The 22,949-nt window shown below is 44.4% G+C and overlaps 1 protein-coding gene across 1 annotated transcript in view; it reads right to left on the bottom strand.

Moving 5' to 3' along the window:
• atp9a (ATPase phospholipid transporting 9A) overlaps positions 1-22,949 on the bottom strand; it is a 185,461-nt gene that overhangs the window by 86,215 nt on the left and 76,297 nt on the right. The window contains exons 8-13 of the mRNA XM_078236446.1: positions 22,227-22,307; positions 20,830-20,905; positions 17,760-17,836; positions 16,267-16,427; positions 10,257-10,399; positions 3,078-3,190 (exon numbers count right to left, since the gene is read on the bottom strand). Coding sequence (XP_078092572.1) covers positions 3,078-3,190; positions 10,257-10,399; positions 16,267-16,427; positions 17,760-17,836; positions 20,830-20,905; positions 22,227-22,307 — 651 coding nt within the window. The remainder of the gene's footprint in view (positions 1-3,077; positions 3,191-10,256; positions 10,400-16,266; positions 16,428-17,759; positions 17,837-20,829; positions 20,906-22,226; positions 22,308-22,949) is intronic.

Below are 22,949 nucleotides of genomic sequence, written 5' to 3'. Positions count from 1 at the left end.
GCACATTTATAACAGGATAGTGGATCAGGACCTGGACCTTTTTACTATTGCAGGAATACATCTACTGTCCTGGTCAATTCAGGTGCAGGAAAGAGATAGAGAATCTGGTGAATTGGTGCAATGACAATAATCTCTCCCTTAATGTCAGTAAAACAAAGGAGATAGTCATTGGCTTCAGGAAACATAGTGGAGGATATGCCCTGTCTACATCAACGGGGATGAAGTGGAAATAGAAACATAGAAGATAGGAGCAGGAGGCCATTTGGCCCTACGAGCCTGCTCTGCCAGTCATCATCTTCATGGCTGTTCATCCAACTCAGTAGCCTAATCCTGCTTTCTCCCCATAACCTTTGATCCCATTCGCCCCAAGTGCTATATCTAGCCGCCTCTTGAATACACTCAATGTTGTGGCATCAATTAGTAATGAATTCCACAGGCTCACCACACTTTGGGTGAAGAAATGTCTCCACATCTCCGTCCTAAATGGCCTACCCCGAATCCTGAGACTGTGACCCCTGGTTCTGGACTCCCTCACCATCGGGAACATCTTCCCTGCATCTACCCTGTCTAGTCCTGTTGGAATTTTATTAGTCTCTGTGAGATCCCCCCTCATTTTTCTGAACTCCAATGGAAACAATCCTAACCGAGTCATCAGTCCCCCATCCCCAGAATCAGCCTGGTAAACCTTCACTGCACTCCCTCGAGAGCAAGAACATCCTTCCTCAGAAAAGGAGACCAAACCTGCACACAATATTCTAGGTGTGACCTCACCAAAGCTCTGTATAATTGCAACAACACATCCCTGCTCCTGTACTCGAAAACTCTCGCAATGAAGGCCAATATACCATTTGCCTTCTTTACCACCTGCTGCACCAGCATGCTTATCTTCAGCGACTGGTGCACAAGGACACCCAAGTCCCGTTACACTCTCCCCTCTCCAAATTTACAGCCATTCAGATAGTAATCTGCCTTCTTGTTTTTGCTTCCAAAGTGAATAACGTCTCATTTATCCAAATTATACTGCATCTGCCATTGATTTGCCCACTCACCCAACCTGTCCAGACCACAAATGGTCAACTTCATGTTTCTAGGTGTCCAGATCACCAACAACCTGTCATGGTTCCTCCACGCCGACACTATAGTTAAGAAAGCCCACCAACGCCTCTACTTTCTCAGGAGGCTAAGAAAATTTGGCATGTTCACTACGACTCTTACCAACTTTTACAGATAAACCATAGAAAGCTTTCACAGCTTGGTATGCCTCCTGCTCCATTCAAGACTGCAAGAAACTACAAAGGGTCGTGAACAAAGACCACTCAATCACATAAACCAGCCTCCCATCCACTGACTCTGCCTACACTTCCAGTTGCCTTGGAAAAGCAGCCAGCATAAACAAGAACCCCATGCACCTCGAACATATTTTCTTCCACCTTCTTCCATTGGGGAAAAGATACAAAAGTCTGAGGTCATGTACCAACCGACTCAAAAACAGCTTCTTCCTTGCTGCCATCAGACTTTTGAATGGGCCTATCTTAGATTAAGTTGATCTTTCTCTACACCCTAGCTATGAGTGTAACACTACATTCTGCACCCTCTCCTTTCCTTCTCTATGAATGGTATGCTTTATCTGTATAGTGTGCAAGAAACAATGGGCCCAATTTTACCATCGTGTTGCGCCTTTTTTCAGACGCGAAAACTTGGTAAAGTCAGGTGTGAGGCGAGTAGTGCAATCCGCGCCCACTTCCATGCCGGTTCCCCCTTTACCAAGGCCATTTGCCATTTGCACGCATTTAAATTGACTTAATGGGCTGGACGCCCAACTTTACTGGCACTTCCCCCTTTACTACCATGTTCGCCCATCCAGAATCGGCGCGAATTAGAAATGCTCCATAGAAGTCCGATTCGGGCGCTCCAGTTAGTGAGGAGGTAGGTGTCTAGCGTCTGACAGCTCTCTGCTGGAGATCGGTGGGGGTGGGGGTGGGAGTGGGGGGAGATGAGTCCGCTGCCATTCTGCCCGAGATCAGTGGAGGGGAAGGGAGGTTCGCTGCCACTCTGCCTGAGATCGGTAGGGGAGAGGAGGGAGGGGCCTGCGATTGGTCTGGATGGCGGGGAGTTAATGAGGTCAGTAATGTTGTGGGGGTGGGGCAATATCTGTGGGGGCCAGGTGGAGGCATTATCCAGCCCGGGAGAGATGTGGCAGGGGAGGAGCATTCTATCATTTCTTATTTGCACATGTGCAGTTGGAGGCGCCAATCGGAGCTGCAGGGTTTCGGGTGCATTAAGCCCCGCCCACAGGCTTGTGCAGCGTGATTCAGAATCGCTGATATTGTTTCAGGCAGAGTGCATATGGGGACAACTCAGAACGAGGCTAAAAGTTGGGTCTGAAACACTTCCAGTTTCAAGTCCGTCCAGTACTTAGAATCAAAATGGTAAAATAGGGCCCAACACTTTTCACTGTATACTAATACATGTAGCAATAATAAATCAAGTCAATTCAGCTGACATGGGGCTTTCCACTTCTCCATTGCAAGGCTAATCACCGTATATACCAAAGGACAATAGACAATCACAATTTCAACCGGATAAAAGCAGAATTCAGTGTTGACCAGTTACAGCAAAGTGCAGTCCCCCTCATACTTTAAATTACAGTTAAATAACTATAAATTAATAAACAATCTGGGATTTTGAAACTTTAATAAGTGAACTGAAATTGCGTAATAAACGAATTAAGAAATCAAACATCATAATAATCAATGTAAACGATTGTATAGAGCGAATGAGAAAGTAATGCGCCAAACCCATGATGGTATCATAGGTTTTATAAATCACGATGTGGAGATGCCGGCGTTGGACTGGGGTAGGCACAGTAAGAAGTCTCACAACACCAGATTAAAGTTCAACAGGTTTATTTGGTAGCTCAAGCCACTAGCTTTCGGAGCGCTGCTCCTTCATCCCACTTAACTGACAGAGGTTTCACTGTCTCTTTCCTCAGAAATGGGGATCAGAGGCCGAAGATAAATTAATAGTCTGAACAGTAAACAGCAATGCTAACAACTCGCTATTTGCCACACTATTACCTGTGTATATGCACTAAAAACATGGCTCTCTACTTCATCCATGGAATCCAACCCATAAGATACTGTGCCCAGGTGAAGGCGCCTGAACTGCATCTCGTTCTTTGTAAGAGTTCCTGTGAATCGGAGAGAAAGGCCAAGTTAAAATTACATGAGATTTTGAAATTTATGCAAGTTTAGTTGCTTACGTCGTAGAGTGCCGCTGTGGTGGGGGAACATTCTGTTTTTCCCATATTTTCTCCCTTCCGCACAAAAGTGGCACAGCGCTAGCACAGTGCCACAGGCAGAGCAGAGGCAAAATGGCTCCGGCTCTTCAAGCTGGGAATTCCATCCAAATGTGGACAGAAGTCCAACCCGCTGAATCAATGCTCAACTGAGTGTGAAATGGCAGCGGACCTGTCAGAGTTGGCTTCCCCACCAACTCTCCAGATGACGGGCCCTGAATACTCACCATCCTCAAAATGCAGGCCCATGTCATTTAGCGATGAGATGTTACCCACAACCGCTGCCAGCCAATCGAAGGGCTGGCAGCTCTTCATTTCCAGCAGCACCACCAGGACTGATGGGGAGGTCATTCGTAAAGGGGGGGAATGTGTTTCTAAGGTGTTTCCTTGTCAGCTGGGAAGCCCTCAATGGGTCACGGGATGCCCAATCATGAAACCTCCCCCAAGCTCGCATGGAGGCTTCCAGGGTATCCCTAGTGGTCTCTCCACATGTCCAAGTGCCCATTCACCACTGGCAAAAATAGAGGTGCCAGGAAGAGGCCCTTAATTGGACACTTAAAAGGCTTCAATTGGTCTAAAAACAGGATCGCCACCCATCACCTTCCATGCCACATGGCAGCAGGATGGCAATGGACACACCACCCCCTGCCATCTTACCCAGTTTTCACCCACTCTACCCCCTTCCCTCAATTATGTTCACTAGATTGATTTGAGAGAGGAGGGGTTTGCCTGATGAAGAGAGATTGAGAGGTTTAGGCCTATACCCTCTAAAAGAATGAGGTATAGAAGATGATAATGGGGATTGACAAAGCAAAACGTGGAAAGGATGTTTTCTTTTGTGGGGCAATCTAGAATGAGAGATCATAGTTTTAGGATAAGGGGTAGCAGATTTAAAACAGAAATGAGGATAAATTACTTCTCTCAAAGGGTCGTAAATCTGTGGAATTCACTAACCCAGAGTGAGGTGGATGCCGGGACATATAAGGAGGAGATGGACAGATTTTTAATTAGTAATGGGTTGAAGGGGCAGGAAAGTGGAGTTGAGGCCAAGATGAGATCAACCATGATTATGTTGAATGGCGGAGCAGGCTCGAGAGGCGAAATTGCCTACTCTGCTCCCAGTTCTTATTTTCCCTGGGGCCTCAAAAAACCAGGCCAACCTTTTAGAAAATTTGCAAAATCCAATTTGTTGGGAGACAAAACTCCGCCTTTCACAGACAAATTATACCACTGATTATACCCAAGAAAAAGCGGGGTTACGGCAAATATCAGGGCCCTATTCAAAACAATATCTCATCATGGTTTTGCATATCTTTTCATAAAATCACATCTTTAAGCTGACCTTTATGGCTTATTGGGTACAGAAAACCCAGAGGTACTCACACTCCAGGAAATTTTCCAATAATAAATGCATTCCAGATCCAGTGGTTTGGGATTAGAATGAATAGATGATGATATTTTAATATAGTTTACATTACATCTTCTTGGGGACACCCAAGGGTGGTCCTATCAGCAAACTATTTGACTGGTTTACATTAAGAAGATATCTGGAATTAAAGCTCTGACTACATTTCAGTAGCCCAAGTAGAGGCTGGATTTTCTAATGCCCATGAGGCTGAGTCAGGTGCGGCTTTGCTTTGAAAATTCGCTGCCAGATGGTGAATCCGTCTTCCAACCCCTCAAAATATGCAGAGATTTTCAAAGTGGGGAGAGAGCAGGCAACCTGCTTGCCTCTAATTAAGTATCCCTTAAGCTTCTTGAAGAACTTATTAACAGTTCAGAAGAGACCAGAAGGCGATTTTCAAAGTGAAGATTGGAAGAATTGAACGTTCTGGTGCATGTTAGTGCGCACCTGTTGGGAGCACTGCAGGGACGCAAAGTGGTGAGTTGCTGTTGATTTAAACTGTTCAAAAGAATAGAGTTATTGAAGCTGAGGGCTCAAGCAGTCACACACAGTTGCAATCGCAGGTCAACTGCTGGAGAATAATCGTTTGGCCACTGGGGTGGTGATGGCCTAATGGTATTAGTGCCAAACTATTAATCCAGGAACTCAGCTAATATTCTGGGGACCCGGGTTCAAATCCCGCCACGGCAGATGGTGGAATTTGAATTCAATAAAAAAAAATCTGGAATTAAGAATCGACTGTTGACCATGAAACCATTGCCAATTGTCGTAAAAACCCATCTGGTTCACTAATGTCCTTTAGGGAAGGAAATCTACCGTCCTTACCTGGTCTGGTCTACTAGTGACTCCAGGGCCACAGCAATGACTGTCATCTGCCCTCGGACAATTAGGGATGGGCAATACATGCTGGCCAGCCAGCGATGCCCACGTCCCACAAATGAATTTTAAAAACTTGTATGCACCAGGAGGTTGCTGGCCCTCTGTTCCCCACTCTGTCCGCTCCAATCTACAAGGCAATGGCAAACCCAGTAATGGTTGCTGGCTACCTTTGAGCAATACACTCCACAGCCAGTTCTTGCCCCCTGGCAGCGTCCAGCACCACTAATTGGGCACCAAACTTGCCTCTGGTACATTTAAGGGCTTTGCATATTAAAATAGAAGGTCAGGACATGTCTGGTTTCCAGTCCTTTGCTGAAAAATCCAGCCCCAGATTACAGTTATGTCAGAGAGCTTCATCCCTTGTATAATCTTAGTGAGCCTCTTATTCATCAGCTTGACACCTTTCCCAATGCAAGGCAGCCAAAACTAAACATGCTAAGCTAAACAAGGTTCAGATGGCTCGATTGAGGGTTACAAGTTAGCAAGGAATGAGCAGAAAAAGAGGCTTAGGAGAGCTAGGAGGGGACATGAGAAGTCCTTGGCGGGTCGGATCAAGGAAAACCCCAAGGCTTTTTACTCTTATGTGAGGAATAAAAGAATGACCAGGGTGAGATTAGGGCCGGTCAAGGACAGTAGTGGGAACTTGTGTATGGAGTCTACTAGTAGAGATAGGCGAGGTGATGAATGAATACTTTTCTTCAGTGTTCACCAAGGAGAGGGGCCATGTTTTTGAGGAAGAGAAGGTGTTACAGGCTAATAGGCTGGAGGAAATAGATGTTCGGAGGGAGGATGTACTGACAGTTTTGAATAAACTGAAGGTCGATAAGTCCCCTGGGCCTGATGAAATATATCCTAGGATTCTTTGGGAGGCAAGGGATGAGATTGCAGAGCCTTTGGCTTTGATCTTTGGGTCCTCACTGTCCACGGGGATGGTGCCAGAGGACTGGAGAGTGGCGAATGTTGTTCCTCTGTTTAAGAAAGGGAATAGAAATGACCCTGGTAATTATAAACCGGTTAGTCTTACTTCGGTGGTTGGTAAATTGATGGAAAAGGTCCTTAGGGATGGGAATTACGACCATTTAGAAAGATGCGGATTAATCCGGGATAGTCAGCACGGATTCGTGAAGGGCAAGTCGTGCCTCACAAATTTGATTGAATTTTTTGAGGAGGTAACTAAGTGTGTTGATGAAGGTAGGGCAGTTGATGTCATATACATGGATTTTAGTAAGGCATTTGATAAGGTCCCCCATGGTCGGCTTATGATGAAAGTAAGGAGGTGTGGGATAGAGGGAAAGTTGGCCGATTGGATAGGTAACTGGCTGTCTGATCGAAGACAGAGGGTGGTGGTGGATGGAAAATTTTCGGATTGGAGGCAGGTTGCTAGCGGAGTGCCACAGGGATCAGTGCTTGGTCCTCTGCTCTTTGTGATTTTTATTAACGACTTAGAGGAGGGGGCTGAAGGGTGGATCAGTAAATTTGCTGATGACACCAAGATTGGTGGAGTAGTGGATGAGGTGGAGGGCTGTTGTAGGCTGCAAAGAGACATAGATAGGATGCAAAGCTGGGCTGAAAAATGGCAAAGTGAGTTTAACCCTGATAAATGTGAGGTGATTCATTTTGGTAGGACTAATTTAAATGTAGATTACAGGGTCAAAGGTAGGGTTCTGAAGACTGTGGAGGAACAGAGAGATCTTGGGGTCCATATCCACAGATCTCTAAAGGTTGCCACTCAAGTGGATAGATCTGTGAAGAAGGCCTATAGTGTGTTAGTTTTTATTAACAGGGGGTTGGCGTTTAAGAGCCGTGGGGTTATGCTGCAACTGTACAGGACCTTGGTGGGACCACATTTGGAATATTGTGTGCAGTTCTGGTCACCTCACTATAAGGATGTGGAAGCGCTGGAAAGAGTGCAGAGGAGATTTACCAGGATGCTGCCTGGTTTGGAGGGTAGGTCTTATGAGGAAAGGTTGAGGGAACTAGGGTTGCTCTCTCTGGAGCGGAGGAGGCTGAGGGGAGACTTAATAGAGGTTTATAAAATGAAGAAGGGGATAGATAGAGTGAACGTTCAAAGACTATTTCCTCGGGTGGATGGAGCTATTACAAGGGGGCATAACTATAGGGTTCGTGGTGGGAGATATAGGAAGGATATCAGAGGTAGGTTCTTTACGCAGAGAGTGGTTGGGGTGTGGAATGGACTGCCTGCAGTGATAGTGGAGTCAGACACTTTAGGAACATTTAAACGGTTATTGGATAGGCACATGGAGCACACCAGGATGATAGGGAGTGGGATAGCTTGATCTTGGTTTCAAGTAAAGCTCGGCACAACATCATGGGCCGAAGGGCCTGTTCTGTGCTGTACTGTTCTATGCTCTAATCCAACTCGGACCAAACCAACGATTTATCTAGGTTTACCATTACATCTTTGCTTTTGTATCCTGTGCCCCATTTAGAAATCTAGCAGCTTATGTGTATTTTTTACAGCTTCATCCACTTACTGACCTACTTTTAAAGATTAGTAAATCTGAATCGCTAAATTTCTATGCCTCCTTTCCTTGTAAAGTTTTCCCTTTCAATCTACGGATGAGATTCTCTGGTCACACTCGCCTCCGAACTGGAGAATCCTGTCCGAGGTCAATGAACCTTTGCATGGTCCGCCCCTGGCCCACTACGATTCCGTGGCGGGTGGGATGGGAGAATTCTGGCCTATATATCCACTCCTTATTTACCAGCAGAAGAACTGGGAGGAAGCTGAATATTTTTGACCAGAGTCTACTTCCCCTCAAGAAGGGAAAGCAAAGAACTCCATAAACACTTTGTCACTCACCCTAACTTTCCTAAGATCCAAATTCATGTCATTAAAAACAGTGATCTATTCATTTATGAGAAACTTCATTAGTTTTCCACAGAAGGTTATCAAGCACCCAAGAGAATGAGGGGATTTCTGCATCTTTAAAACAACAAAATTCAAGCCTGCAATAACATTTTGGTCCAGTGATCACAAACTAAAAAGCTGCCTGAAGGAAGAAGGTAACAGAGTGATTTAAGGAACAGCAGCAGAAAAAAATATTAAATGTTTCACTTCCTTAGGGGATTGCTCACTCATCTATGTTTATTTTGTCTCAGATTTTATTCAAAATCCTTTATCCTTCTTCAGAGACGGACAGCTTATTATTGGAAAGTTGCTGGGGCAGTACAGAATGTGGTGTTATAACAACAACGCTCACAGTGAATCTTAATCATACAGGTTAATAGCACAGGAGGAGGCCATTTGGCCCATTGTGCCTGTGTCAGTTATCTACCTAAACATGTACTCCATATCCTTTCAAATCTTTGGCCTGGAGGCACTACTGGCAAGGGGGGGGGGCCTTGTAACACCAGTCACGAGTCTCCCAAGCACTTTATCTTTAAATCACAATCGCGGAGCTCATTATCACAGTAAAACTTGAATTTCAATATGATTAGCGGGCCTGGGACAGTATTCTCCGGGTCCGCTCATGTCTCCCCCACCACTCCCCGCTAGGAGTGGTTCCCTTCAGCAGGATTTACAACTGCTCCCCATTAACAGGAAACAGGCCTCCTCACCCCGCTGGTGGAGACAGAGGCCATTGAGGCCCCACCGAGAGGTTGGAGGCAAGGGGTGGGGGGGAGGTGCCCCTTGGGCAGAGCAAATCTGGCACTACCCAAGGGGCAAACTGGCACTGCCCACCAGGCAATGCCAAGGGGTGGGGCATACTGGAGTGCAGGGAAGTGGGACCCGCTGCCACTCTGCACTTGGGGCTTTGGGAGAGAGAGGAAGGAGGCGATTAGGGCTGGCCATTGGGCTGGGGGAGGGGGCTGGGTTGGCTATTTGGGGGTGGGGGGTTTGGGGATGGTGAATCAGGGCAGGCTGGGGTTTGGGGGGGGGGGGGGGGGGGGGGGGTTGGTGGTCTGGAAGGCCGGCAATCAGCAGGCCAGCCATCTAGTGCAAGGTCCCTTGGGGAATCGTCAGGAGGCCGGCAATGGGGAGCCAGTGCGCATGTGCCGATCTTCACACTGACACATTGGCGCATGCACAGTGGTCTGCTCAGCACTATACTGCCAGCCTCTCCAGCGGAAATAGACCCCAGCCCGACTTACCAGAGGGAAACCCGCTGAGGCATTCTGCAATGCTCAGACTGTTGGAGATTCGTTCTGGTAAGTATGCCCAAAAAACGGGTGGGAAGTAGTCCCCTTTTTCCCACCCATTGGGCAACTAGTTTTGTTTCGGGTGCATCCCGGCCTTTGTTTTTCAAATTCTCATCCAATTTCCTTTGAAAAACCATTATAGATTCTGCCCATCCTGCTGCAGATCCAGCATTCTAAGTCTTACCTCTGTGTCATTGCTCTTATCATCTCTTCCTTTATTCTTTTTGCAATGATCTTAACTTTATGCCCACTAATTGCCCACTCATGGAATATTGGAAATGGAAGCTTGTCCAAGCTTACTTTATCAAAGTCTCTCTTAACATCAATTTTCTTGCAACCTCCTTTGCTTTGATGAAGAGCCCCAGCTTTTCAATTCATTTCCTTACTATACAGTCGCTTATTCTTTTTATCATCTAGTGAATCCTCTCCTGTAGCTTCTCCATGGCCTTGGTTAGCTTGAAAGAGCTTACGGATTAACATCTGAATGCAATCCCGACATATAGCCATTACCTGTCTTGTCTGTGAGAACATAAGAAATTCTGCCGAGCTGCTCTGGAATGGTGCTGGCTCGGACCAATGTGCCAGGAATCTTAGAGTCTTTCCGAATCATCAAGCTGTAAACCATCTTCCCCATGTCCAGGTTGACACGAATGCTGTATGGATCAAAAAGAACAAAAAACTTCAACACATTTGGCCAGATAAACAACTATGTACTGGCTGAGTGCACTGAACATGTGAAGATTACTTCTAATAACTGAATTAGGATTTGACAATTCATTTTTTGGGACATACATGTAAAATATCATGTGTGACAATACTGTGCTTTTAAGAAATGCATTTATATCATGTATCTTAGGAGGGATATGTTTAGAATTCAGCTCTGTTTACTTGGTGCCAATTTGTCTGCACCAGGCAGCCCACATGCTGAGAATGCAGGAGAATAATTGATCCGAGATAATCGGGTTTTTGTTTTAATCTCAGCTAGTGCATTTTTCTGTCTGTTTTTTTCCCCCGGGGTTTCAGAGTAGGGTTTGATTAGGTTGATTGACAAGACTCAGAGTCATGTGAATGGGTGGAGCTCAGCTTTCAGAGAAAAGCAAGCAGTTTCTGCTTGGGTGTGCAAGAAGCAAGAGGTGTCTTTTTCTCTCTCTCTTTCTGAAGGCTGCTGTTTTGGAATTGTCACAAGACAAGAGTCTCCCTCTGTCTCTCTCTCTCTCCAGGGGATTCCAAAAGCTCTAGGACTGTTAACAAGTAAAACATACAAGCCTGTATTGTTTACTAACTGATTTTGAAGAGAAGTTTAAGTCTGTGAGGAATATTGCTTAAATTGGAAATAATAGAGATAGATTAGCAGCTAAGAATTGTATCAGATCATGTTTAAATATTTCAATTGGTAAAAATTAAGTTAATTCATTCGTTATCGTTAAAATGTATTGTTAAATAAAGTTTGTGATGATAAAAGCTTCCCAGTAGGTCAACAGAATTGCACCTGGAGTGAAACACATTATCCTCACATTAATGCAAACATCAAATAAATAGTTGGGTCTAGACTAACTTTATCATGTACCTTGGCGTTTCTGATCTCATCCTTAACACATGAGTTTCAATGCCAGTAGTGGAACAATATCCAGCGTGGTTTCCCATTTATAATGAATAAATCAGATGCGATTTAGTGGAATTGATGTCACCATAAAATGCAAATGTACTAGATATTTGTGTGGAAATAATGTTTTATTTTCTCCCTCCAGTCTTCAAAGACATGACTTTCTTGCTGATATACATTTCAGGTATCTTCTAGTACTTCACTCAAACATTTATTTGTGCATGAACCTTGTTCTGTTGAGTTTCTGGCAGCTATGCAACTCTGTGGAAGCTTTACATTACTTCAGAAATCATGCCCTGAAAACTTTCAATAGGGGTTGGCAGACTAATTTTTGCCCCTCCTCAATCCAGTGTCATTAAGGCAAATTGCAGCACCTCGATCTTCACCCTTGCAAACTAGCTCCTTCCTGCATTGCTGGTTAAATTCACTGAAGCACAAACAGAACTGTAACTTCAATAAAAACAGGCAGATGTGCATTGGTTGGGAGATTAAATTGTTAAAAGCCTGAATCATGACCCATGCACGTCTTCAACCTGCTCACCTCCAGTTTTGCTGCAGGCAGGGTGGGTGGGCAATCAACCTGTTCCAGTGAAGCAGGTTAGCACTTTAAGTTCTATAATGAGGCTGTGAGCCTCATTGTTAACCTCCATTTGAAATTTAAACATCAGATACAGGGGTCAAGTGCTTTTTCATTTAGCTGCTGAATCCAGCATGCTCTCAGGACAACCTCTCATGAACAGGCACCTACTTCACCCGAGGCTCCCAATTGCCCCCACCAATAAACGCACCCCTGCCTCTCACCACAAACTCCAAGACTTACTCCTCCCCTAACCCATGGAATCTGCCTTCGAGGGCAAGGTCATCAACTATGCTGCTCCCTGCACAAATGGCAAGCAGGTCAACGCCTGGGTGGCAAACCTTTCCGTGACATTACACACGCACCGTGGAGTAAATCTCCAGCATGTGGGAGATTTCTAACTTCCACTTTCCCCGAGCATTACTACTCCTGCTGGGTCAGATAAGATAAAATCCAGCCCTCAGTCTTTGTTCTTTATACAAATCTTCCCAGCCACCCTGTGCAACCTAATAAAACATATTTCTCTGGCAAATGTTTGGAGTTTTCAGCTGGGATGTGCATGTTTCTGTGAAATGTGAACTTAAAACTAGTATACATACAGATGTTACTGCAAATGTCACTAAATATTTTGATAGGTGTACTTAAACTAAATGGAAATGTCCATAAATATTAAGATGCAAAATCAGAGATGTTGGCCTGCTAGATTAGTTTGTTAGTATAGAACTGCAAAACCTAAGCAGCTATTAAAATGTTGTTAGCAAAAGCATGACAAACATGTTGCCTTAACTCATCCTCCATTCTTCTATTTACATCCCATCCATGGATAGACGCAACAGAATCAACTGTGCATCATCCTTTGATTGAGGAATGGGACGCGTCTACATCAAAAATTTCAGGGTTCACTCTAAAACTAATACAGAATCCCTTTGATGTTTCACCAAGCTTGTGCGGTAAATAACTGAGCCTTCAAAACCAGGAGGGTCCTGGGTTTATACAATAGTCTGTGCCAAGGTGGCTAATTTCAACTGGCTAGGCTCAAGCAGTATTACAGTGAACACAGCCAAGTTTGAGAGAATGAAATCAGCCAGCACTTGTACTCCAATCCCAGTTAGATATGGACTGGTCTGTTAACCGTAGGTCGAGCCTCAACTATAATCCCTTCTATGAAAATGAGACTGGTGTCCATCACCACCAAGGTTGACGCATAAAGAATGGACCACTGGGAAAGGTGCTGTTGGAGACGAAGAGAGCTGCATTTCCCAACAGGAACCATTCCCAAAGTCACCTCCCTAAAAAGGGGAGCAGGAAAAGACCAAAAGAAAGGAAAAGGAATACAGAAGATCCTTTCTTAATTCTTAGGCATCTATTTTCGGTATACAAAGGGTAAGGAATGGCGATGTTGTAGGACATTTGCTGCCTCAATATTGCTTTTTTTAAAACCACCAACCTCAGAAGAACAGCTCCCTCTGCAGCCATCATTGTGGACCTTGAATAAGATTTGCAGCTCAGCATAATTGCCAGGCAGAATGACGTAAATGGACCAATGCTTTCTGCTGTAGCCATTCCACACGTCCATCGTCTCACTACAGTAGCGAAATAAATTCCTTCTAAATGTGTTATTTGGCCTATTACTGGGTCCTTTATATTTACACTCTCTTTTTTCTGGGATTATCCACAAGGAGAAATAAGTTCTCTGCATCTATCCTGTTGAACACTTGCATAACATTGAAGTCCTCAATCAGGTCTTCACTTTTTTCTAGAGTTAATCTACAAAGGACTTGAGCTAAATTTCCTGCTCAATTTTTGCTGATGATTGTATACTCTCAATCGTGAACAAAGAACAGTACAGCACAGGAACAGGCCCTTCGGCCCTCCAAGCCTGCGCCGCTCATGTGCCCAACTAGACCATTCGTTTGTATCCCTCTATTCCCAGTCTGTTCATGTGGCTATCTAGATAAGTCTTAAACGATCCCAGCATGTCCTCCTCAATCACCTTGCCTGGGAGTGCATTCCAGACCCCCACCACCCTCTGTGTAAAATACGTCCCCCTGACATCTTTGTTGAACCTTGCCCCCTTCACCTTGAACCTGTGACCCCTTGTGTTCGTCACCTCCCACCTGGGAAAAAGCTTCCCACTGTTCACCCTATCTATGCCCTTCATAATTTTATACACCTCTATTAGGTCACCCCTCATCCTCCGTCTTTCCAGGGAGAACATCCCCAGTTTACCCAATCTCTCCTCATAGCTAAGACTCTCCATACCAGGCAACATCCTGGTAAACCTTTCCTATACTCTCTCCAAAGCCTCCACGTCCTTCTGGTAGTGTGGCGACCAGAACTGGACGCAGTATTCCAAATGCGGCCTAACCAACGTTCTATACAGCTGCAACATCATATGCCAACTTTTATATTCTATGCCCCATCCAATAAAGGCAAGCATGCCATGTGCCTTCTTCACCACCCACTCCACCTGTGCTGCCACCTTTAAGGATCTGTGGACTTGTACACCCAGGTGTCTATACTCCTGATGGTTCTGCCATTTATTGTATAGCTCCCCCTTACATTAGATCTACCAAAATGCATCACTTCGCATTTATCTGGATTAAATTCCATCTGCCATTTCTCCGCCCAATGTTCCAGCCTATCTATATCCTGCTGTATTCTCTGACAATGTTCATCACTATCCGCAACTCCAGCAATCTTCGTGTCGTCCGCAAACTTACTGATCACACCAGCTACATCTTCCTCCAAATCATTTATATATATCACAAACAGCAGAGGTCCCAGTACAGAGCCCTGCGGAACACCAATAGTCATAGACCTCCAAACGGAAAAAGACCCCTCCACTGCTACCCTCTGTCTTCTATGGCTAAGCCAGTTCTCCACCCATCTAGCTAGCTCACCTTTTATCCCGTGAGATTTAATCTTTTGCACCAGCCTGCCATGAGGGACCTTGTCAAATGCTTTACTAAAATCCATATAGACGACATCCACGGCCCTTCCCTCGTCAATCGTTTTTGTCACCTCCTCAAAAAACTCAACCAAATTTGTGAGGCATGACCTCCCTCATACAAAACCATGCTGTCTATCGCTAATGAGATTATTCAGTTCTAAATGCGCATATATCCTATCTCTAAGAATCTTCTCCAACAATTTCCCTATCACGGACGTCAAGCTCACCGGCCTATAATTACCCGGGTTATCCTTGCTACCCTTCTTAAATAATGGGACCACATTTGCTATCCTCCAATCCTCTGGGACCTTCACCTCCAGTGAAGAGACAAAGATTTCTGTTAGAGGCCCATGGTGGTAACATCTTTGTAAATCTTTCCTGCACTGTCTTCAGTGCTTCACTATCTTTGCTGCCTGGATTGAATGGCTCCCTCTGAAAGGGTTTAGGATTTTCAGAAAATAAATAAAGCTGAGTGCAAGTTAAACTATAGAACCAATTTGGAACTCTCGCATTCCAAATGTCTTTTGTAGTAGAGAGATTAGAATGCTCCAAGTTTGTTTCAACCAAGGTTCTATGCAAATTTAACATTAGCCACCTGACTTGGTATTCAATTCCACCAGAAATTAACCCAAATACTTTATTTAGACTTTCAGGCTGCTTGTGTTGCTACATTTAGTGATAGATGTAAGCATACCCCCAGATCTCTTTGCTCCTCTATCATTTTTATTGTCTTCTCTTTCAAATAACGAGTGGCTTCTTATTCCTGCTATGAAAATATACCTCCACATTTTTTGTTATGCTGAATTCCATTTGCCACTTAGCCATCCACTTTGCAAGTCTGTTTATGTCATCTATCTTTTTGGGGTGGTTTTCCCCATTATAGCTACTTCCTCTAATTTGATATCATCTTCAAATTTCAACATTGCAATGTCTAAGTCTATATCGATCATTCACTCTCTGTTAACCTATGAAACATCCCCTAACTCCTACTTTCTGTTTTGTGCCCATTTTTCAATCCATTCAAATGTAGCCTGTGTCTCGAGTCAACATGTGCTAAATTCTGTCATGATTTCCTTGTGCCTAACTGAAGACCATATGGAAGTTCATGTATACCACATCCACTATGTTGCCCTTCTCTACTCTTTGTGTAGTGGGAATGGTGTCCTACAGGGTTCTGTGCTGAAACCATTGTTGCCTACCACGTGCAGAAATGAGTTAAACTCATAGTGGCAAAGTAGTTCACAATATGTAGAAGACACCAAATTGGCAGATACACTTAAATATAAATTGATTGGGCAAAGGACATAAAAAGGAGATTGGAAACAAAAGTCTTAAAAGGCTTGCTTCTGGCAGATAGAAATAGACTAAATTCAATTGGTACATTTACCTGATTGGAACTATGTGGGAAAACAGAAGGAAAAAGCGGAACAAGTGGAGATACCAGCGACCCCTGAAGTGCTGCAGGGAAATCATGACAAGCGACAACACCACCAAGGCGACAAACAAGATCTTCATTAAGCAGTTCACCTCCAGATCAAACAGCCCCATCTAGGAGAAAAACAAAATCAGCAAAACTGTTTCTTTGCATGTATGTCCATAAGTTTAAGGCTGCACCACATTTTTTCCGTAAGAAGAATTCTATATGAAAAAATGTAATGGTAAATACAAAAATACTATTTAACGTTTTCATCTCGTGAGGAGCAATGGCCACCTTGCTTGTGACCAAGAACAATGATGCAAGAGCTAATCAAGCAAAGTTACCAGTTAATAAAGGACACTGGGAGGTTGAATCATAGAATCCTTACAGTGCAGAAAGAGGCCATTCGGCTCATCGAGTCTGCACCAACTATCTGAAAGAACATCTTACCCAGGCCCTATCCCCATTACCCCACATATTTACCCTACTAATCCTCCTAGACTTACACATCCTGTCACACAGAACGGTGACCCTAACTCTGGTTCCATTCCCCCGTCATTGACGCCAATAGGTGGTAGACATCTGAGTGCATACATTTTTCACAGGTGAGCAAAGATATTCTCACTATTTTCAACTAAGAACTGGGGCGGCACGGTAGCACTGTGGTTAGCACTGCTGCTTCCCAGCACCAGGGACCCGGGTTCGATTCCCAGCTTGGGTCACTGTCTGTGTGGAGTTTGCACGTTCTCCCCGTGTTTGCGTGGGTTTCCTCCGGGTGTTCCGGTTTCCTCCCACATTCTGAAAGATGTGCTGGTTAGGTGCATTGACTCGAACAGACGACGGACTGTGCCGACAAGGGGAATTTCACAGTAACTTCATTGCAGTGTTAATGTAAGCCTTACTTGTGACATTAATAAATAAACTTGTTAAAGTTTTGGATAGCCTGTTTTAAATGTCATTTAAATTGTCATTATGAATGTGGAATGTTTTTTTCTACTATTTGCTAGAAGAATCTAAAATATTCATGAAGCATAATTTCCCTAAAGATAAACATTATTAAAAATATTGGGGACAATGTTTTAAGTGTTACTCTCTACATGGAGAATTATGGAATTTATTGCTAACCAGGAGCGGCACGGTGGCACAGTGGTTAGCACTGCTGCCTCAGTGCCAAGGATCCGGGTTCAATTCCGGCTTTGGGTCACTGTCTGTATGGAGTTTGCACATTCTACCCATGTCTGTATGGGTATCCTCCAGGTGCTCTGGTTTCTTCCCACAGTCCAAAGATGTACGTGTTAGATGCATGGGCCATGCTAAATTGACCCTAGTGTCAGGAGATTAGCAGGGTAAACATGTGGGGATATGGGAGTAGGGCCTGGGTGGGATCACGGTCAGTGCAGAATGGCTTCCTTCTGCACTGCAGGTATTCTATGATTTTCTAGCTTTAGATTTTCAAACTGTACCTTGTTCTTTGGATGAGACGTATTCATAACACTTCGCATCTCTTTGCCTGTGTAGATAACAACGCCCACAGCAGTACCTTGAAAAGAGATTACATCAGAAAACACAAATCAGCAAGTCCCAGAATCAGAGGTAAACTTATTTCAAATGATCGACCAAATCATTCTGTTCCACAGGCTCACTGGGTGCTATAATGGGTCAACATGATGTCCATTGTACTTTTAAAATGTACCTGAAATGTTACAATGCAAAGGGTTAAACAGCTTAGAAAAGTCCCAGGTTTGATCACAGGCTTGTTTGAAGTTAGCCAATCTCAGTTAACAGTGGTAAGGATGCTTCAGTTAGCAACCATATTCCTGGGGTTGGGAAAGGGTAAAAAGGTGGAAAGGAGGAGAGAAATGGGTTGGTGAGGTGTGAGCTGGTGAAGGTTGAAAATATATACCAAAAGGAAAGGCAAAGTGGGAGTGGCTAAAACAGTTCAATGTTAATTTCACAAAATTCCAGTGCTGCGGATCCTGAGTCTGCATCAGTCAAGGGGACTCCTGCCGGCTTCACTGATCAGCAAGCCACACATGGCAATTTGAACAAAGAGACATTTCAGAATTTTGTAAATCAGAATGGAGTAATTACCCGACCGCTCTATCACAACTGACCTTGCAATTTAACTACTATGTACGGGGGAACACACAGCCTGCAGTGTCTTTCAACACAGTCACGCTTCAGGAGAATAGAGGGCCATTATTAACAGCAAAGCTTTGACATTTTGTTAACACAATTTTGACAGTGAGCTGTATTATCTTATTTTAGGGCTATACAGCATACAGCGTACAAAATATTGGGGACATGATTATCTACTGGAATACACACTGGACAAGTGTTGGGAGGGGAATGCATTATGGCTCTGGCAAGAGGCCCTCTCACTGGGCTACAGACAATGCAGAACAGTAAGTGAAATTTGACAAGCAGTGTCAATGGTATTTTCTATATTGAGCAAACGTATCAAAAAAAACGCCTTATACAAAACATACCTAATGATTCAATTGAACTAGTGAAGGATGCACATCAATTATTTAAGACAAAAAATGAACATAACCAATGAATAACTCAATAATCAATTCTTTCAAATGTTCACAGGTTGAAAATATTCAGTTTATATTAAATTTAAACTGCTTGTGCCACTGATACAACCTACAGCATAGCAGCCAAATGGATTTACAAACCTAAGGTCAAAGAACTGGAGGAAACCGTCCGAACTTTCTTCAGTATATATTATAACTATTTAGATTTTGGAATAAAAGCCAAGAAAACAGTTCATCTTGCTGTTGGGAAAACTATTATTTTGCTTTCCAGTAACCCCGTCACGATTCCAGCTGCTAGTGGGAGCAGAAAATTCTGCCAATAACGTTTGTCAATTGTGTAAATGAATATAATCATTATCAATGTTCCCTGTCAATTTTCTTTCTTAAGCATGACCCATTTGTTGCACTGCCTGGTCTCTTTTTGGTTGCTGGGTGCCATGCACATCATTAACTGAATGTTGGTTTGTTACATGCACAGTATGTTCCGATTGCTGTACAGTTACACACCCACACTGCATAGAGGAAACTAACAGATCACTATCTTTAAGTTACACAGGGCGAGAAATGCATTTACCCAGATTTTTGTGCAATTTGCAACTCACGGACACTCATTCACATCAAATGTGTGCAACTCAGGAGAACTTAAGGATTACATCCAGAAGAGAGTGGGATCACGTGGCCAGAAAGGTCAACTCCTCTGTCTTGGCCCAAGGACCTGGCAGCAGTACCACAAGAAGTCTAATTACCTCACACGGGTGGTCAAGGTCAGTGAATGACCTTCACAGAAAGTCTCCTCCCACACCACTCAATGCATCGTAACTCCATCACTCATCCAGCAGCACTCTGTGGCACTCAGGATTCAAGCCCAACATCCAGAGACTCCACCTTCTCCTCACACACTGACAAACATTGTCAGCCTCACACCCACATTTTACTGTCTCCGCATAACTCCAGCTATTCAGCTGCAACAGGCATTTTACCCAAACATAGTGCGACACAATCACTGGCATTCTGCCCTCTTCCTTGCAGGACATAGTGGCACGCAGCAGAATGGAGAAGAGCAGAGCCTGCAGGAGACAAGAGTGTCTGCATCTCTTGAGCCCTACAGAGGAGATGGTTCTCTACATCATGGTGCCAGCTGTGGCAGAGCCCATAGCATTCGCCGTCACTGGAAACAATGGGAAGATAGCATGTTCCTGCATAATACCCCTTCTCAACTCTCAGCTCACCCTCATCCTGCTAGCCAGGATCCTGCTTTCCAGCACGATGAGCAAGTTGCTGATGTGAACCTTTTGCTTCCCACCACACACTCTGTACCTCCCAACAACCTTCCCCTTATGAGGTTCTGCTTAAAGATGCCCATGAATTTTCCCCTGCACAATCGCATCAGCCCCAGAAGGAGGAAAGAGAGCACAATGCTGAGAAAGAGGTCCCTTATTGCTTCAAGCTACTCTTTCATTACTGAATGACATAGGCATTGCCTGCATTTGCCTTGCCCGGACTTGGGATCCTGACATCGCATCAGTCGCTTGGGCTGTGATATCAAGAGAGCAGAAAATCAATTTGTTTCAGCACATACAGAGGGGACACATGCATGTGCATATCTCTGACAGCACTGCGGCATAGACTGTGCACACAACAGTCAGAGGAGCAGCCTGTCCTGTGAAAGTCAGGTAGGCCTTTGTCCTGCATTTAGAAGTGGCGCTACACAAATGAATTTCGCAGCCACGGATCGCCCTAAAACCATTTGACAAAGTCTTCTTTGCTCCTGGAAGGAAGGAAAACATGCATTTTGCATACAATACAAATTAATTTAGTCAATCATGCGCTTGCGAACAAACAGCAAAAAGTCTTTGACTGATGTTGTCATGAGGGTGACTCCCCTTGATGCACATTTACTGCTCAGCAAGACTGAATCCACAGGAAGCAATTGAAAGGTTTACAGGAATGCTTTGAGAAGTTGTTCCTCAAGGGGGAGAGAGAATCACCTTACCAGAAGCAATGACAGTACTGGCCCACAATGTATTCTCGATGCTCAAACTCTCATTAACTGGCGGGTCACTATCCTCCTAAAACGTACAAAACAAAGAATTATTTTATTTATTAGTGTCAGAAGTAGGCTTACATGAAGTTACTATGAAAATCCCCAAGTCCCCACACTCCGGCACCTGTTCAGGTACGCTGAGGGAGAATTTAGCATGGCCAGTGCACCTAACCAGCATGTCTTTCGGACAGTGGGAGGAGACCGGAGCACCCGGAGGAAATCCACGCGGACACAGGGAGAACGTGCAAACTCCACAGACAGTGACCCAAGCCAGGAATCGAACCCAAGTCTCTGGTGCTGCTAACCACTGTGCCACCATGCCGCCCCAAATCTACCAATTATTTTCTCAAATTGCTACTCCCTAACTGCCAACCACATTCTAAATATTGTCACGTCAGTCTGCATATGAAAGCAATATGTTTCTCAGCATGAATAAATTCGGCCAGAGTGCCACTCCTGCTACCTCACCAAGCAAGTGTTTTTATTGTGTGCTAGCTAGGTAGCTGTTCTTTGCCACTAAAGCCCCAGGCACTAGTGAGCACAATTGACTCGCTCTTGTGTAGCTCACTCCAGCACAACCATTCAAGTTTGTGAAACACTCTTAATTCCCTCATCACTGAGGGGTAAGCTGGGGTCTCTGAACCAAACGGACCGGAAGAATTTTGTTGCTGAATCTCAGTCCGCACTGAGTCAGCTCTTCTCAACGGGGTGGTACGGTGACCACTATAACTGTCTCAGGGTGAAGAGAGGAGAAACTTGAAAAGGGTTCTCACTCCTGCTGCAGAATTTTGCCGTCCTGCCCGTTGGGACATGGGACACGGACCATGAGAAGGTCCGTTGACCTCGGGCGGGATTTTCCAGACTTGGGGAGAGAGTGTGGCTGGAAAATCCCTCCCCTGGCCTGTATCCAGCGATCTCTGTTCAAACTACCTACATTGCAACATTGGGACAGAAGAGCATTTGTCGCAGTTATGCTACACTCTCCTGTGCTTGCATAAACAACCCATGTTCCCTTGAAACTCTCATGCGAGTATTGGTCACTTGGGTGAGGTTTCAAGAGGCTGATCCATCCTCCTGGAACAATACGCCAGGAAGGTGCCAACACCTTCAGAAGACAATGGGAGAAATTGGAGGGGCAAAAAGGAGGAATAAGTGTAAACGCACCATTTCCCCAGAAAAGATGGATATATCCACGTTCACACAAAAAATAAAACAAATTTAAAAAGCCCCTCACAATAAAATCTTTTAGAAATGGAATGGCAATAACATGGAGAATCTAGCATAACATTGGGGAATACTGAGCCCAAAATGGAACAGATTCTTCTCGGTCGTCATCCCGAACTCACCCGAGTGAAAGTCCCAATGAAACTATGAATGTCAAGGTTTGGTTCTTCTGCGTAAACATAAGATCGGGTCTGTAAAAGATCCTGCAGGCAAAAATGCAAAGAGAGTTAGATAAACATCTGTGTGCCATAACCTGACAGATGATGAGTGAAAGATAACCTGATACCAGTCCCACTCACAGGAAACCGACACAGGCAGAATTTCTTTTTTGTCCACTGGATAGATTCTGCTCCATAATCAAAGTCTTATCTATTTGCACACAAATAATTCTTCACAATATTTATCGGTGGTGGTTAGAAAAATCACAGGTTGACCACTTTGGGAATTTCCTGATACTCATTAAGCACAGGAAGTCAGAGTGGTTGCATGTCTATATTTTTGTGTGCACAAATGTGTTGCAATTATGAGTAACCATAGCTAACCTTTCACAATGGCACCAATCGCTTTAATCTGCACCCTTTAGATTTTTCAGTTAATGCACATTAATATCTACTTACACGGTTGCAATACCCTTGAGATGAAATAATGCAACCCGCACACCCACCATACAAACTGAGAAATGGGTATTTTGAGGATCCATACAGACCATCCACGTGGTCGATAAAATAGGGTCGTCCCATAGTTAGATGAATTGAACAATCATCCAAGGCACCGTGGTCATGATAAAGCAAGGGAGCAGTGTTCGGAGATATGCTCTGCTCCCCTCAGACTCCTGCTCTCCCTCC

This window comes from Mustelus asterias, chromosome 20, assembly GCF_964213995.1.
Source record: "Mustelus asterias chromosome 20, sMusAst1.hap1.1, whole genome shotgun sequence".
NCBI classification, from domain to species: domain Eukaryota; kingdom Metazoa; phylum Chordata; class Chondrichthyes; order Carcharhiniformes; family Triakidae; genus Mustelus; species Mustelus asterias.
This window is presented reverse-complemented; position numbering and strand designations above follow the sequence as displayed.